Below are 17850 nucleotides of genomic sequence, written 5' to 3'. Positions count from 1 at the left end.
CAGCAAGTGAATACAGGAGGGAATCGGTGGAACAAAGACAGTGAGAAGAAATGGAAGAATTTCTAGAAAATTCAAGACACATTACTATCCACCACAACTGGGATCGAGCCAGAGTCCAGATGAACTCTCTACCAATGAACAACAGCACCAGCTTGACAACTATTTATAAACAGTACGTATAACAGCTTAAGGAACTGAACTAATGCATAATTGCAAACATTAACTTTGACTAATCTTTATATACATTTATCATTTCACAAATACTGAAATTTTCAATGAGAACTTCAATCTTCTTCAGTTTTCTTAAAGCATCAACTGCAAACTTCTATTCATATCTTATGGCATCAATCGTTATGGTGTAGAAGTATCAAACAAAAACCTTTCTTCTAGAAATAACAATTGAATAAAATTTGCACTCGATGCTTTAAGACGCTACTGAGCAAGACTGTAGTTCCCACTAAAAATTCTGCAATTATTAAATGACAGAGGTATATTGAGGTAAGTTTAACATGTAAATTAAAACAGTACTTATACTACAGTTTACTTTAGTTTAACGTCCTTCTCAACATCGTTGCTATATGAGATGTAGACCTGTGTCTTGAAGCAGATTCCGAACCACATGAGCTCTCACTAAAAATCGAAACAAAATCTCCCGTAGGGGCGAGCACAAACTATTTAGCCACGAGAAAACTCATAGTTTATTCGGTTTCAAGTACGTGCAAATCGTTTATACAGGGTGTCCAATATACAATGCAACCCGGAGTTTGGAATAGTAGAACGTTTGAACCTGAAGCGATACACAAATAATGGTTATACGAAAATAAAGCTTTGTTCATGCATATATTTTTAAACTAGGAAGCAACGATTGAAGTACACTAGAAACCACACAGTGTTGCCAGATATAGCTTTTTTTTTTTTGCAAAACTTGTAAACTGACTCATAACTCATACGTATGGATGTTCTATTTTTAAATTTCAGTTTGTTTAGTTGGAGTAGCTTGGAAATTATGGAGCAGAAAAAAGAATTTTTCATTTACACCGATAACTAATTGGGTGAGGCCTCTCTAAGGAGGAACTAGGGAAATCGTTATTTTCATAAATTAACATTCTGAATTGACAACATGGCTGATGTTTCAGTGCATTAAAAGTTGTGTTAAGGTTCTGTCTACGGTATGCAATTCCTTAAAACAACAAAAAAGAAACTTTGAAATTTATCATGATAAAACTTTTATTTACATCCACCCAGCAACACTGCTATTCATTTCTATGGGGCTACTTAAAGCAAAAGAGATATAAAAACAATTATCGAACTATCAAGACCTGGAACCGAACATTCGCAGTGCCATTGAGAATATTAACGCATCTACTTTTCGTAAAGCTGCTGCCAACATGGTTGAATCAAAACAGGGGATACTTCCAGCATCTGCTGTAGAGCTGATAACTCATTGCGTGGTAGTAGCAGTGTTGCCGGGTGCATTTAAGTAAGTTTTATCATGATAATTTCAAAGTTTCTTTTTCATTGTTATCAGGAATTGCATCATGTAGACAGACACTTAGCACCCTTTGATGCACTGAAACATCAGCAATGTTGTCAATTCAGTGTTAATTTATGAAAATAACGATTTTCCTAGTTCCTCCTTACAAAGGTCTCACCCGATTAGTTACCGGTGGAAATGAAAAATTCTTTTTTCTGTTCCATAGTTTCCAAGCTACTCCATCTAAACAAACTGAAAATTAACGACAGAACATCCATACGTACGAGTTATGAGTCAATTTACATGTTTTGCAAAAAAAAAAAAAAAAAAAAAAAAAAAAACTTTAGCTACATGTGGCAACACTGTGTGGTTCCTACTGTACTTCAATCGCTGCTTCCTAGTTTAAAATATATGCATGAACAAAGCTTTATTTTGGTATAACCATTATTTGTGTATCACTTCAGGTTCAAACGTTCTACTATCCCAAACTCCGGGTTGCATTGTATATTGGACACTCTGTATAATTACTCATTTTTAACGCCGGCATAAGTAAAAGGAACTTATGGTTGCACGCAAGGTGAATGTGGTGTATATATATATAATACTTTGTTTCTCGGTAACGACTAGCTAGATCTGAACGAAATTCGTTGCGCAGGTACCCTCTCATCTAGGGAATGTTATTTGGTATCCGGGCTCGACTCGCCTTGTATGTGGTATTTCATTTCTTTGTAACTCTAGCTGCATCTGAACCAAGTTTGGTATGTAAATAACCCATGGCCTAGGGAATAAGAATTGCCATATTTGGAATCAGCGTTCGGCTTGGTTCAACTCGTCTTGTATGTGGTACTCTATTTCTCGATAACTAATGGTCAGATCTGAACGAGATTCGGTGGACAATCACCCCATTATCTAAGGAATAAGGATCACTATATTCTGTAGCCGGAAACAGGCTTGGATCGCGAAACTCTGGCTCGGTATTCTCGGCCTGATATGAACGAAATTCGGTGAGGAAATAGCACATTGTTTAGGAAGTGTAAAAAAAGTTTTACGTCCTATGGTTTTGCCATGTAAGAGACTGTGATGATGAGAAATTAATGAAACGGTGGAATGAAGAAAGTGAGAGGAAACGGGAGATTTAAAACACTCACGCACATGGTGTTTGTCCACCATAAAGTCCACTTAGCGCGAGCTGGGATGGAACCAGGGACCCCACGCACAAGAGATAAACGCTCTACCACTGACCCACAGCAGTTCCACTTAGGAACTAAAGATCACTGTATTTGATGGTTAGGGACAAGTTCGACACGACAACAGAAGCTGTATTCTACAGCTCTGCACGCTGGGGAGCTTTTATATTCACTTCATCTCGCTTTTTTGAAAATATAACGTAGAATAAGCACATCAGTACACTGCGAGATAAACTTTATAAAGTACATTTTGCTTTAGAAAACGTGAAAATTTAATTTTACCTATCAACACTCAAGATAATTTATCATAGTTTAAAACGGAACTTTCACATGAGGCCGTATGCTGGGGAAATTCACAACAAAGTAAGATATAGTTAAGATCCAAAAAAGAAAGTACAAATCAAGAACTTCATGTAAATGAGTATTCAGAGAGCTTAAAATTCTCGCACTACATTGTCTGTACATATTATAAACAGCAATCCTCATAAATAAATATAACAAACTCAACATTTCAATGCAATAGTAACGTACATACTTGCAATACTAGAAATACAAGAGATTTTGCTATTCCTGTATGTAATAAAACTTTCCAGCAAAAAGAACTTAAGTATACAGGAATATTAATTTACAGCAAATTACCGAAGAATATGAGACTCAAAATCAGATAAAATTGCCAAACAAAGACTACCAAATTACCTGCTGGATCATTGTTTTTATTCTATTTCCGAATATTTTGAACACACAACAAGATAGAAAGAAACTTGCGAAGCTAGAAGCCAACGAAGTGCTAGAAATTATGAAGTTAACATTGAAGTTATTACAGTAGTAAATATATAAATCCTAATATGTATCAGTACTACTACAGTTAAGTCAGGGGTGCCCACAAGGAGGGGCTATGACGCAAAGTGCGTCATTGAAATATTGGGGGGGGGGTAAAAATCTGTATAAATATGTTTGAGGGAGTGTAAAAATTAATCGAAAAGAAGATTTTTTTCATGGAAGAACACCTACGGGTAGACAATTGGGGGGGGTAGGGTGCGTCATGGACATAAGGGGGGGGGCACCACTGGTTAAGTGGGTATAACTATATCTATAACGAGGTATGTAAAATCAACTGGGTATGTTACACGTAAATTCACTGACAGCCTTGGTAGCAATAAGGTGTATATAAAATATATTTGTTATTTTTACACAGAAATACTTCTGTATATTGACATATTGGCATGTCCTCTGCTGCATGTACAAATAATGTGGTCACTTAAATGTTAAATAAATACGACTTTCCTTACCTAAATCTTGACAATGCTGACAGCTGTCGCCAAACATTTAAGGTTTAATATAATTTCTTAAACAATCTCTAATAAAAGGGGCAAAGTGAATTCCTTTTGATTGTATTCATAATCTTGTTTTTTAAGCGGTTTACATGATACACAGGTGAACATATTTACCAATTTAGTTGGAATCTCAAGTGAACAGTCTTTGTGAAAGTTTGATCACGTTTATTTTCCTTCAGCTTAAGAAATCAAGGTATAAATATTTTCATCTGTATATAATGTATCAATGATTCACTCATTCCATTGGTATATATTTTTCAATCATCTCTTACAGATTCGCAACTACGCAATATAACGGAGTAAGCACGTTTAGTTTTTCATTCACACTGAAGACGTCAACGGTTGTTCGAAAAAAAAAAAAAGTTTGTAACTTTCTACTAACTTTTCGGATATTTCTAGCTATATAATACGCTTCCAATTTTATCTTTAAGCCATCATTCTTCAGTTACACATATACAAGTAGTTATTCCGTATATTAGAGTTTACGATGTATAACTGAACTTGAAACTTTTCCAATTTGTCGAGTCATGGCCAACTCAACTATAGCTTCAATAAAATCCTTTGGAAGTTCACATTAAACTACTATCTAAGCATGGTTTCTCATTTTACAAAACAGCTGATCTTACATTAGTTATATGAAGACAAACTGCCATTACTTCTAGGATTGAATTTTTTTATTCCTAATGATAGTGAAGTTCTGTTTTCTAATGCACAAGGCCGTAATAATGTATTCAGATAGTAGTACTTCTTAGGTTGTTTGAAATCGTATCTTGCGAATTCAAAAGGATTATTATAATACTAAGGGGGCGCGGTGGCTCAGTGGTAGAGCGTTCTCCTCTGGTGCTTGGGGTCCCGGGTTCGATCCCAGCCCCCGCCAAGTGAACTTTGTGGTGGACAAACACCGTGCTCGTGGGTTTTCTCGGGGTTCTCCCGTTTCCTCCCACATTCTTCATTCCACCATTTCACTCATCTCTCATAATCACCGTCTCCTTTAGCCTAACCGGCATAACCGTGGGACGTAAAACTCAAAGATTTCATTTCATTTCATTATAATACTAGCTGAACCTGCGCTCTTTACACAGCGCATCATTCATATATGAGCATGAATCTCCTAGTTATTCCTCACATCCGTACATGTCCCTTTGCAGACACAAGTGAAAGAAGTCTTGGTAAAAATCGGCAAGAGATACCGTAAAGGGAAGATTTTTTTCGATTACTTTTTCAATATCTCGTACCGTTTGCAAGATTTGAGCCTACTTCCGGTTACAGTTTTTAATTCATATATGATCTGTTTTTTCTTTCTTCTTGCATGTAGTATGTAATACGCAAATACATACACTAAATAACTCTATGGCCTATGGAACCCGGAGGTTCAATGCCGCGTTCACAAAAGCTCTCCACTGACTTCTATCCTTAGCCAATTGGATCCAATTTCTACTTTGTATTCCTATCTCTGTAAGATCCACCTTAATATTATCCTTCCATTTGCGCCTACGTCTTCCTAATGGTCGTTTTCCGGCTGGTCCTCCAGTTAAGATTTTGAAAGCGTTCGCTCCATCCTGGCTACATGACCTGCCCACCTGAGCCTCTTAGATTTGATGACCCTAACAATTTGGGTAAACCGTATAAATTATGTAGTTCCTCGCTATGAAGAGTCTGCCATTTCCTATTCTCGTTTCTCTTGGGTTCGAATATTCGTCTCAGGATCTTGTTCTCAAATACTTTCAATCTATGTTCTTCGTTCCGAGTAAGAGACCATATTTCGCAACCATACGGAACAATAGGCATGATTATCGTTTTATACATTTTAAAATAAGCTAATACATTACACATACAATCAATTATAATGTCAGTGATATATGGTGTTCATTGGGCAAAACACTCTAAACAATAAAGATTCAACTTAGACTGGAAAAATGGTTATCCCTCGTTTTTCATTATAATTTGGCCATGAAACAAACACCTGAGAGATATGCAGCTCCTATATACAATTATATGGTGTTGGAATGTATAATAGGTAGGATATGATGCTTTAGTTTTTTTTTTTTTTTTTTTAATTTCAACACTTCTAATGTACCCGTAAAAATGTAATAAATAAATAATGGCCATGTTTTTTTAAATATTGAGTTAGAACTGGACAATCTACGCAATATTTACAATCAATCAGTGAAAACGTCATCTTTGTAAAACCTGTAGTTTCCAAGATCTCACTGTCGAAAGATTTGCCACAAACATATAGTTTAAAAAACTCTAGAGATGGCAGCACAATTCAGATGCATTTATTTCGGAGAAGGCTTATTAAAATACAAAGGCTTTGAACAATGATTTAAAAGGATAAACTTTGTGAAAAAGATCTCTTTAAGTAATTAATTTAAAGTACACCTTTTTAAAAATATTTGCCTTTGTTATAAACGTGAAATCCCAAATAACCGTAAATCAAAGGGTTGAAAGCTAAAGTTGTAGGTTGGAGCTTAGTCACTCTTAATTGCTATTGTAGCATTTTTTATTATAATATAGTGAAAGATCCGTAGGCGATAATTTACTTTTAAAAATACAGAGGTAGAATCAGAATTAGACATTTGGTCTTCCGGCTGGTCTCTTGGCTAGTACGGCTCCCTTTGGTGCACGGGGCTTTGAGCTCGATTCCCAGTGGAAGTGCCTTGAAATTTGAACGCAAAGCTGTGGCTAGGATTGTACCTTAAACTGAAGGACCACATCTCATATACTCTCAGTGTGTTAAACTCCAACCAACTAGGTATAGTAATAGAAGAAAATTAAAATTTTACCTTCTTTGGCGTGGGAGACCTGGCTTTGATTCACGGCGGGAGCTCATGTGGTTCGGATTCCACGTTAATCAGTAGGTTCCGTCTCATACATAACCCCCTTCTTAAAAGGACGTTAAACTCAACTCAATTAAAACTTTACCTAATGCGTCTTTTTTTCCACCCAAATTTTCGGTAACTCCTGCCTGTTACCACCCTTTAATTAGAAACGATAAATTTCTACTTGGTTACATTCCTATTGCTTGCCTTTTTTTTTTTAAGTGAGAAATAGTGGCTGTTTTGTAGGTCAACTTCAGCATATACTTTTCTTTTTTTTTTATTTGTCACATATTATAGGAAACAAAAATTGAAGAAGAATTCGAAGGTGCACCCAAGACAAAATCTAAAAAGACAGGGAGGGAGCCACGAATTTTGGGAAACAATGTGAAGACAACAATAGGAGTGTAGCCTGGTGGAATCTCATTTCTTGTCGAAATTTTTCGTCCCGTCATTAAAGGTAACAGGCAAGAGTTGTTGTGAATTTGGGTGGAATCATAAAGAAGACGTACTATGGTAAAGTTTTTTTATTTTATTTTATTTTTTTCTGTTTCTTATTATACATTAATATACAAGTGTATAAACAAAAATGATTACATTAACGTTTTAACCAATTACATACCGTAAATGTTTAATAATAATCATATTAAAATAACGTGTTAAAATGTTTAAAAAGATTAATATAACGCATTAATTATACAGAAAGAAAGGGAACTAATTCTACTTTGTAGGTTATGGGAGTTAATATGAAGGTCTGTGTCAAGGCATGGCGCGGAGAAAATTGTTTCAGTACAATCTAACATAAAGCGCGAATTTCCTGTTTACAATTGGCGACCAAATGTTTTACTTTGGCGATAGGCATTTTATGAAGAAGTTACATTTTCCATACTTAATTTTATTACATATATATACATACATAGTACCTTAATTCGCTGTATGGCAACTAACACTCTGGCCTCTGGTATATTTTTCATTCTCTTTTTGAATGAGAATTCTGCGAGAAAAATGGTGGTCAAATTCTCTCATCTAACTAAGGGATTCAAACTTGAAATTTCGTGACCTGACCTAATCTAATCACAGAAACTTTTGAACGCATTTTTCTAGTGTCCATACAAAAGCAGATGATAACATACGAAACATCGTCATGACATATTCTAATATTTGGAAGAATTTGCTCTACAGTTAGTAGTAATAACAAGAATGTAAATTCGTTATATTTTGTGTGAAAACATACTTATGGTTCATTCCACGTCAATTAAAAAAAAAAGGGGGGGGGGGGAATTTAGCCCACTATCTCAGATTTGGATGAAATTTGGTAGTGTTATAAAACTTTTTATGCTAATTGCAAGTATGTAAATTTTATTGAAATAGCATCAGCGGTTTAGAAGTTGTTGCATTTCAAAAATGAGAAGAAAATCCACGTTTAACGGTCGCGCCATGATATTTTCCCGGCTTGGAAGAATACTAAAACAATCATAATTCGGTTCCTATTAATGCGAGAAACATGATTTAAAAAAAAAAAAAAAAATTCAGATTGTCTTGAAGTTGTTTACAATTGGAAAATTAAAACTTTCCTTAGAGCTGATAGAAAATTTATAAAGTCATTTGAAAGGTAACATTTTGAGAAAAAAAAAAAAAAAAAAAAAAACTAGAACGCAATTTTGTAAACTTCAAACCTTTATTTCTCAAAATCCCCATTATGGATTTCAATGAATTTGTTTTTGATTGAAAGCTTATTACATCTAGTTTCACATATACAAAAATTGTGGTGGGCCAGCCAAGCACTGAGGAGATATCCCAGTCAGTGTTGCCAACTGATTGCGAAATAAACATCTTCCAATAACTTCCATACGATTTAATATATCCACCCCAAAATTGGTATAAGTACTCTTCGGTATCCTAGAAACACGTCTGCGAGCATTACCACTCCTCCAAAGCAACCCAGTTGTCAGGGTTGCCAACCAATTTCAGGCTTGCCTGTCTCAGCATTAGACGTATCTGTGCCACATTTTGCAGTAACCTTATTACATCTATTTTCACTATACAAAAATTGTGATGGGCCATCCAAGCACGGAGGAGAAATAAGGAGTTTCCAAATTTATAGGTAAGGGAAAAATACAATAATCTGAACAGTAAATAGGCATTAGCATTTTTAAATGTTAATCAGAATAACTAGCAAAGGAGCAAATATAATAAATCTTCGGTTTTGCTGTAATTATATATTAACATCAAGTACTTTTTGTAAACGTTTGCCACGTTGAAGTAACTACTTGCAGAGACTTTGGAGATAACTGGTATGTTCTGCCAGTAGCAATTGTTATATCAACCTTATATAAGATGTGCGTAAACGGAACACAGCAAGAATCATTCTCAGCCCAATAAAATTACGAAAATAGACCATGGGGATGTAGGAAAATTACTAATGCATCACCTTCATCACTATTCACTAACTAAAATCTTCATCCAGACATGTACACTTCGCTCCAATCTTAATGGACCAATTTTTTCAAAGCAATGCACTATTTTCCCGGAATAGTTTCTGCTCTCAGAAATCTTCGTTGAAGTGTGGCACGAACAACAGCCACTTCTTCTTTGTACACAAAGAAAAACATGGTGCTAATGATGTTTTCTTCACAGAAATGAAACATAAGGGCACATGTATTTATTTGATCACACAATGGTCTCTGAAGGCTTGCTTTTGTCACAACCCGGTTAAAAGCCCCACCAATTCCATCGTATGGGGACTTTCCAAGGCTGGTAGCAAAAAAATTCCATTTTGCCACCATACCATGGAAATCACTTGCGTGAAAGTAAAAATTTAAGAAAGAAAAAGTTTTTGCAGTTTTTATATTGGGCTCTACACCCATCAGTGAAATATTCCACTTTTGTTACACGAGGAAAATTTTGTTTTAAATCCGACATTACCCCTTTCTATGTTCGAAAGACTTTGGTACGTCATGTTCCATATCATCTGAAAGAATGCAGTAACTTATTTGGAAATGACAGCAGAGTGAATACGGGTTTTGAGCCCGACGTACAAGTTAGTAGGGTGTCGAACAGTGTTCTGTATTAATTGAATATACAGCGGAGTCTCGTTAATTCGAACTTGGATAATTCGAACAGAAGTCCATTCCCCTTGAAAACTGTATTGAAAACAGTAGTAAAAATTCGTGGATAAATCGAACTTTTGAACCTATGTTTTGGATAATTCGAAGTAAATACAGTTGAAAATTCTTAATGTTGGACAGATGCAAACAGAAAAATACAGCTTTAACGTGTTTTCAGTTATCCAGATGCAGCCATAGGGAAGAGTAATACAGAAGATAAATAGAAAATCTATGTAATGAGATGAAAGTGGGGAAGAAGTAAAGATAGAGAACGTGTGCCAATCTCATCTTGTTTCAGAATTGGTTGAAAATTTAAGATGAATTATTGATAAAGTCAACCAAATGTTATTATTATCGCATTTCACGCAATACATGAAATTCAAGATTTATTGAACGTACAAAAACAATCAAATTCAATCAAATGAGGTTTACGACTTCTTAAAAGTGAGAACAGAATATTCAAATTGTTACTGGTGTTTAATTGTTTGGGCTATTCAATGTATGTTGTAGTGTTGTACGTGAATATATTTTTCATTGTACACGTAGCTTGAATTATGTGGAGTCAATGTCGTTTGTTAGTTTGCGATATTCGATCACGCAAATAATAAGCTGTTTTAAAGGTAAAGTCTACACCATATGAATATGTTTTTGATGCACAGTACTTTGGTTTCTTTGTTGTTATATATGTGAAAATGAATGTTGTTGGATAATTCGAAGTTTTTTCGTGTCCCCTCAGACTTCGAATTAAAAAGAGTCCACTGTATACATATATATATATATATATATATATATATATATATATATATATATATATATAGATAGATAGATAGATAGATATATTGCTTTTACGAAATTGGTAGTTCAGTAATTAGGGGTATTTGGTCCAAACGATTTCGTATATTTGTAATGTCGCACGTAATAATGCAAAGTGTGGGCACAGATACTCTAACGCTGTGACAGGCAATCCTGAAATTGGTTGGCAACCCTGATAACTGGGTTGCTTGGGAGGAGTGGTAATGCTTGCAAGCGTATTTCCAGGATACAGAAGAGTGATTACACCAATTATTTTTGGGCAGGCGGTATGTTAAATCGTATGGAAGTTATTGCAAAAAGTTTATTTCGCAATCAGTTGGAAACATTGACTGGGATATTTCCACAGTACTCGGATGGCCCATCACAATTTTTGTATAGTGAAAATAAATGTAATAAAGTTACTGCAAAATGTGGCACATATACGTCTAACGCTGTTAGAGGCAAGCCTGAAATTGGTTGGCAACCCTGACAGCTGGGTTGCTTGGGAGGAGTGATAATGCTCGCAGACGAGTTTCTAGGATACCGAAGAGTACTTATACCAATTTTGGGGTGGATATATTAAATCGTATGGAAGTTATTGGAAAATGTTTATTTCGCAATCAGTTGACAACACTGACTGGGATATCTCTTCAGTGCTTGGATGGCACACCACAATTTTTGTATATGTGAAACTAGATGTAATAAGCTTTTAATCAAAAACAAATTCATTGAAATCCATAATGGGGATTTTGAGAAATAAAGGTTTGAAGTTTACAAAATTGCGTTCTAGTTTTTTTTTTTTTTTTTTTTCTCAAAATGTTACCTTTCAAATGACTTTAAAGATTTTCTATCTGCTCTAAGGAAAGTTTCCATTTTTTTTAATGGTAAACAACTTCAAGACAATCTGAATAAAAGAAAATAATGTTTCTGGCATTAATAGGAACCGAAATATGATTGTTTTAGTATTCTTCCAAAACGGGGAAATATCGTGTCGCGACTGTTAAAAATGGATTTTCCTCATATTTTTGAAACGCAATAACCTCTGAACCACTGATGCTATTGCAATAAAATTTACACACTTGTAATCAGCACAAAAAGCTTTATAACACTACCAAATTTTATCCAAATCTGAGAGAGTGGGTTGCAAGCCTTGGTTGAACTGACGTGGAATGACCGTTATGCAAAGTATGCTCCTTCAGTATGCCAGTAACATTACTGGTTTAAATGTTTTTCTTTCTGTTTCTTCAATTTTAACTTGCCATTGTTCGAAGTCAGAGCACTACAACGTAACTAAAATGGGCATATGAAGTATGTTGCAGGGATTGGATTCCCGCTGGATCTGATATTCATCAAGGGCGCCGATTTCTCTGTAAATTTGGGGTGGGGGGGGCATTCAGATGCAGAAGGTATATATATATATGAGGATTTTAAGAAAAATTACATTAAAATTATGCCAAATATTGTATATTCATAAATACAATAGGGGGAGGGGCACATGAGCTTTCCCCCTTCCCCCAGGATCGTCGCCCTTGATATTCATTAATCTACACAGCATAAATCAAGTGATAGACAACACCGTAAGTGTGAGAATCCCGTCATAAAGGTATTAGAAATTTTCTGATACCATTTTTGGCTATGACTTTCTTTATTTTTAAAAATAAATTACGATGCAGGTCCAGAATGTGGGACGATAGACCAATGTATTACAGTAGAGTCCTGATTATCCGAGTTAATGTGGACCGGATCTAACTCGGATAAGCAAATATACGGTTAAAACGGACGTATTCACTAAGAAACTGTATAGTGTTTATTACTATTGTTTATTGATTATTTCTCTTTATTATTACTGTATTTATTATTTTCATTGGACATACAGTACAGTACCTACATACGTACGTAAGAAATTAGTCATTTTCTCCAGTCACAAAAGGTCACTTTACCAATCGCTTGCCACCTTTTTGACAGTTTCACCACGATCTAATCGTTTACTAGCTGTAAGCTTATCTTCTAATGATAAAACAACCAGTTTTCTTTCTCCAAAAATTCCTACAAATAGTCAAGGGAACTAGAAGAAACACCCACCGCCGCTTACACTGTTCTCTTATTAGACAAAATACGTCTTTTGTGACTTCGGCACAAAACTGATACTCAAGACGTGCAACATTTAAGCTTGCTGGCTTAAATGTGGCAACGTCGGGCGGGGGTCGTTACTTTTACACTAGCTTCATTTTCGATTTGTTGCTGAAACAAGGGCCTGCATACTACTTATTGTAACCAGATTAGTTTTTAAAATAAATAAATGAACACATATGTATTGAGTTGATTTTAGTTTAACATCCCTTTCAGTAGCGAGGCTATGTGAGACGTGGACCTACTGATTAACGTGGAATCCAAACCACATGAGCTGCTGCTAGGAATCGAACCCGGGTTTTCCACGCCACAGGCGCGTACGCTAACCGCTTAGCCACGAGGGAGCTATATATATATAGAAAGATATAGTGGCGGATCCAGGACATGATCAAGGGAGGGGCTTAACCATAGTTTGCAGCTTTATCCAGTGTAAAGCAGGATTGAAGCCCATTTTATCCCGTGTATGCCTGAGCGTAAAGGGATAGGGCTATAACCCCCCTTGGATCCGCGCCTATATCTATCTATCTATCCATGGGTTAAGCTCGGATAACAGGGAACCTAGGTTAATCTGGACTATACTGTATAAATTTACGTGTTTCTTCAGGTAATGTACTCTTAATACCTTTAAATATCCCTTATGGAAGGTGTTGCACTTCTAGCTGAACATTCACTTTAAGAGGGATTAACCGTTCTGAGTATAAATACAGCACTCAAACATATGCCACAATGACGACAGTGTAAGAAATACCAACTTGTGCCACATGGCCACTAAAAGCAAGAATTGTAGCTAACCGAGTCAAGCCAAGGCGAAATTGGTATGCTCGCGCAGGCGTGAGTCCGTAGGAAGAAGGCGCGTTACTGACGACGGGTATATGCGCAAAGACAATGTAAAAACAAAAATTACTTGTTGTCTAAAGCGCAATTGTTGTTACAAGCATACATTTTGCAACGCTTTCTTATGCATGTCACAGATTATATCCCCATATATTTTGATTATTTATATATTCCTTTCTTAAGCCAAACAGAATAACTTCTAACAACTTTACAATGCCCACTCCAGTTAGTACGCTTACACAGACACGAAAAAATTAAACTCGATCAATTTTAACAAAATTAATTTTAACTCTAAGGTAACCAGACGCTACCCTACACTACTCTACTATGTGCAGATTAAGAATATTCTACTATGCCCTTTTAAAGTGGTCCTATTTATCGATATGCAGCTAAAATGTGTATTGTATAGTTTACCCGTGTTGCATTCTGAAGATATATTTCAGGATTGCTATTATAGGACTTGCTTCTTCGTATTGTAACTCAGTCGGCATTACTCGAGCAGACGGTTCTACCAAATTTTGACATATTTCTTACACTTTCAGGTTAAATTAGAGCTTGTCTTTCTTTTAGTAGAGGATGAATTAAATGAGAAGCTCCATTACTACTTGCAGATTGACTTCAGAAGGGCTCAGTATAACTATAGTGTGGATGTATGGCATAAGAACTACACTGCATAAAACACAAACCAATTTGTGGTAGGTGGCCACTAAAAAGCACAAATGGTATCTAACCGAGTCAGGGCAGTAGCGCAGCATGGCGGCCCGAACAGTAGCGAGGAGGTGCGTCCGTAGGGAGCAGGCGTGTCAGCGACATAGGGTAAACTTATACGCATAAACGAGGATAATGGAAGAGAACACTTATGCATACAATACTTTCACTATCACTCAATATTCATTGCAATGTGCTGCGTATTGAGAGTAATCACTTACATTCACTTTCTCATTCCTTCACGAAAAATGTTTCACATCGTATTTTACCTATGAATGTTCTATTTGGTAGAACCATCTACTCGAGTGAAGCCACTCACTCATTCCTTTGCATGAAACAAAATGTCTACATGCATTAAAAGCAAACTAAAAATAGAAAACCAGCATTGGTAAAATAAACAGCTGTTGAGGTTTGAGGGCAAATTGAGAGTAAGGAATAAAATCAGATCGAAACCTAAGCTATAATGACCTTACTTTACACATCACATTTGCAAATGCCCACACCAAAGAAATGTAATACAAGGAAGTCCCTTTAATTTCCGTAAGTAGTTTCTTCTTGAACTCTGGAGGAAGACAATGGACGTGAGAGTGTCAAGTATACATTCATTGATTAGACGAATCGACAGGTTTCACCGGCGGAAATTGATCGAACATGTAAACAATTATTCCCTTAATAAAAAAGTTCAAAATTTTAGGAATAACTTCCAAACATAAGTAAAACTATTCACAACCAACAAATACGAGCATTGGCAATTACAAAAATACATCTTTATGTCAATATAAATCAATTTTATACATTTATTTTTATCTAAGCGCGTAAATCCAGGTTTCCAATTGTGTATCATTGTACTCTCGTCAACAAACTACAAAAATAAATCAAAGAAATATCAATTATATCTATTTAATTTATTTGTTCGGTGTATTTATGACATTATGCTTTACTCCCTTCGAAAGGCAATTTCAAATGTCCCACACACAATTCAAGAAGTAATAGGATTTAACTCACCAGGAATTTCAAACTCCTCCTCTTCCGCCATCTTGGCTCCAGCAGTGATACCAGCCGTAACTAGTTTACGATGAAATATTTACCTTTCATTCTTTAGCTAATAGAAGAATTTTAAATAAAACAATAAGTAGATGAGTTAATAATATTTACAAAATTTATAATTTTAGATACTCTTTCTTGAAACCATTTACATAAAATAATTTTAGTTTCAAGTAGAAGTATCTGGTATTCTTGGTGTGCGAAACAGACGACGAATACTTTATCATTGTATGAAAAATATTTTAGAACAAGCACGGAATGAAAATATAAACACTCATAACTACGGACTGTGCGAAAGCCTTTGAAAAGGAAAGAAAGACTGATAAAGAGCGTCGTTCTGTAACTGTTACGCCGATTATCGCAAACTAAAACGCATATTTGCGTGACACAGACCTTTACGGATTGATTTAAAAAAGAAACATTTTACATCTTGTTGCATTTTTCTCGGGATTTTCTGAAAAAGGTACAACTCCATTAAAGATGGTTATATGGACATATGGTCACTCTACTCTAAAACCATCTATCAAGTGAAATAAACTATTAAGCAAAATAGCTTTTGAACTAATTGTGATTGGTCTGATAATTACATTAATAATAATAATAATAATAATAATAATAATAATAATAATAATAATAATAATAATAATAATAATAATAATAATAATAATAAGTCAATATAAAATAATAAGCTATATCGTGTGAAAGAAGTAGAATCGCAAGCGTAGACAATGTATCTTGGGCGTTTAAATCCCCGTTGAGGAAGACATTCTGAGATAATAGACGTTTACTATATTAGGATATACATACAAGAATCACACTTGTCCTGAATGGATATGATTGAACCCCCCTTGATGAACTTCTGTGTGCACCATTGAGTAGAATAAATTATAAATTTCAGTGTTTCTTTTTTAGAAAAACAAATAAATGATATTTGGTTTGTGTAGATTCATAAACATAATCATTAGTATTCATGCACCATTGATATATCATTTCATCAAGCTTCTAGTAAATTTTTAATATAAGAATTTTCTTTCCAATATTAATTGAGTCTTATCCATTAATTGTAGTCTTCTTCTTCCTCTTCCTCTTTTACTTTCTACCACATCTCCAACCAAAATCTGATGAGGTAATTTCTTTTCAAATAATATTCAAATGAGACTTTTTACCTTTTAAACAAAACTAATTTCAGTATAGTTCCTCTTTCCTCAAGTTTTACTAATCTTTATCACTCATATTTTTGTTCCACCCAGTTGATTCTCTTTGTTCTCTCTCCAAAAGCTTCATTACGAACGGTTTGCGTCAATTGAACGCACCATAATTGGTATAATACTTATATTCCTTATTACATTTTTTGCGTTGTGCGTGATCAGTAGTAGACCTTGTTTATGGCTAGTCGAGTCAGCAAAAATCTTTGGATGGCCCAGGGTCAATGACCTTGTGGTCTGGCCCTGGGTCAATGATCTAGGGCTTCATAGAATCACCCTTCTAAATTTTTACAGGGGCATCTCGGACCACCTAAATTTCAGAAGAGATGCCTAGGATCACCCCACTAAATTGTGGAAATTGTCAAACTTGAAAATTTGGTATGGTAGCAAAGAACTGGGATATGTACCTCTGTAAGTTTTGGGGTACATTTCGTTACAGTTCTTGATTTAAAAATTACCAAATATGTGAATTTCTTAGGTTTTTCACCTATTTTATAATCTTTGATGAGGTCTTATTACCCTATATGGTTATATGAGTGTGTGAAGGGATTCATTCCCTTTCGTAAGGTAGGTACTGATGCTTCTAACTCAAATTTTGGGAGAGGTACGTAAGACCACCCTGTAAACGTGGGAATTGACAAAAAAAAAATAGCAGTTTGGGCGGTCCATCTCGTTCCCTTTCATGGTTAAAAATTTGCGAAAATTTAAATTCCAGAGGTTCTTGACGCCACGCACCCACGGGAAATTCGACATTGGCCCCGCTTCCTAAGTCACGTGGTATGATGTTTTGAGGCAGGGAGTAATCTACACCCCCAACACTCCCCTAACACCCCTCCAAATTTCTTTACACACACCCCTGGATGGAAAAGGAATACTAACCCAAATCCAATTGTATCAATCAGTATCATTTAGGTTATTTATTACATCAAGCTAAAAAAAAAAAAAAAAAAAAAGGTATAGCGTTTAGGAAGGAAGGCAATATTCTTTTTTAGTTATTTCAATTCAAAATACGAAGCGACCTCGTTCTCATGTACGGCTTCGAGAACCACATGACCTCATTGTTTCGGGCGATATTTCGATCAAAACAGTTGACAAAACTGACCGCGGATACCTACCCTCCTGGGCTCCGCGGTCGTTTCCGAGAAAAGAGATTTATGGACAAATGCAGATGACTGAAATTGGCAACGTCTTGAGCGGTCATTCACCTACCTTCTCC

General features: G+C 35.5%; 1 protein-coding gene across 2 annotated transcripts in view; it reads right to left on the bottom strand.

Annotated features, from left to right (window-relative positions):
• Positions 1–15610, bottom strand: part of LOC145686650 (X-linked retinitis pigmentosa GTPase regulator-like) — a 328222-nt gene extending 312612 nt beyond the window's left edge. For both annotated transcript variants that reach the window (XM_081760131.1, XM_081760132.1), the window contains exon 1: positions 15391–15610. In XM_081760131.1, the coding sequence (XP_081616257.1) occupies positions 15391–15421 (31 nt within the window). In that variant the 5' untranslated portion in view covers positions 15422–15610. The remainder of the gene's footprint in view (positions 1–15390) is intronic.
• Positions 15611–17850: the final 2240 nt, after the last annotated feature.

This window comes from Thermobia domestica, chromosome 5 (genome assembly GCF_964235325.1).
Source record: "Thermobia domestica chromosome 5, izTheDome1.hap1.1, whole genome shotgun sequence".
Lineage (NCBI taxonomy): Eukaryota > Metazoa > Arthropoda > Insecta > Zygentoma > Lepismatidae > Thermobia > Thermobia domestica.
The sequence above is the reverse complement of the archived record's forward strand: the minus strand, read 5'-3'. Positions and strand labels throughout refer to the sequence as shown.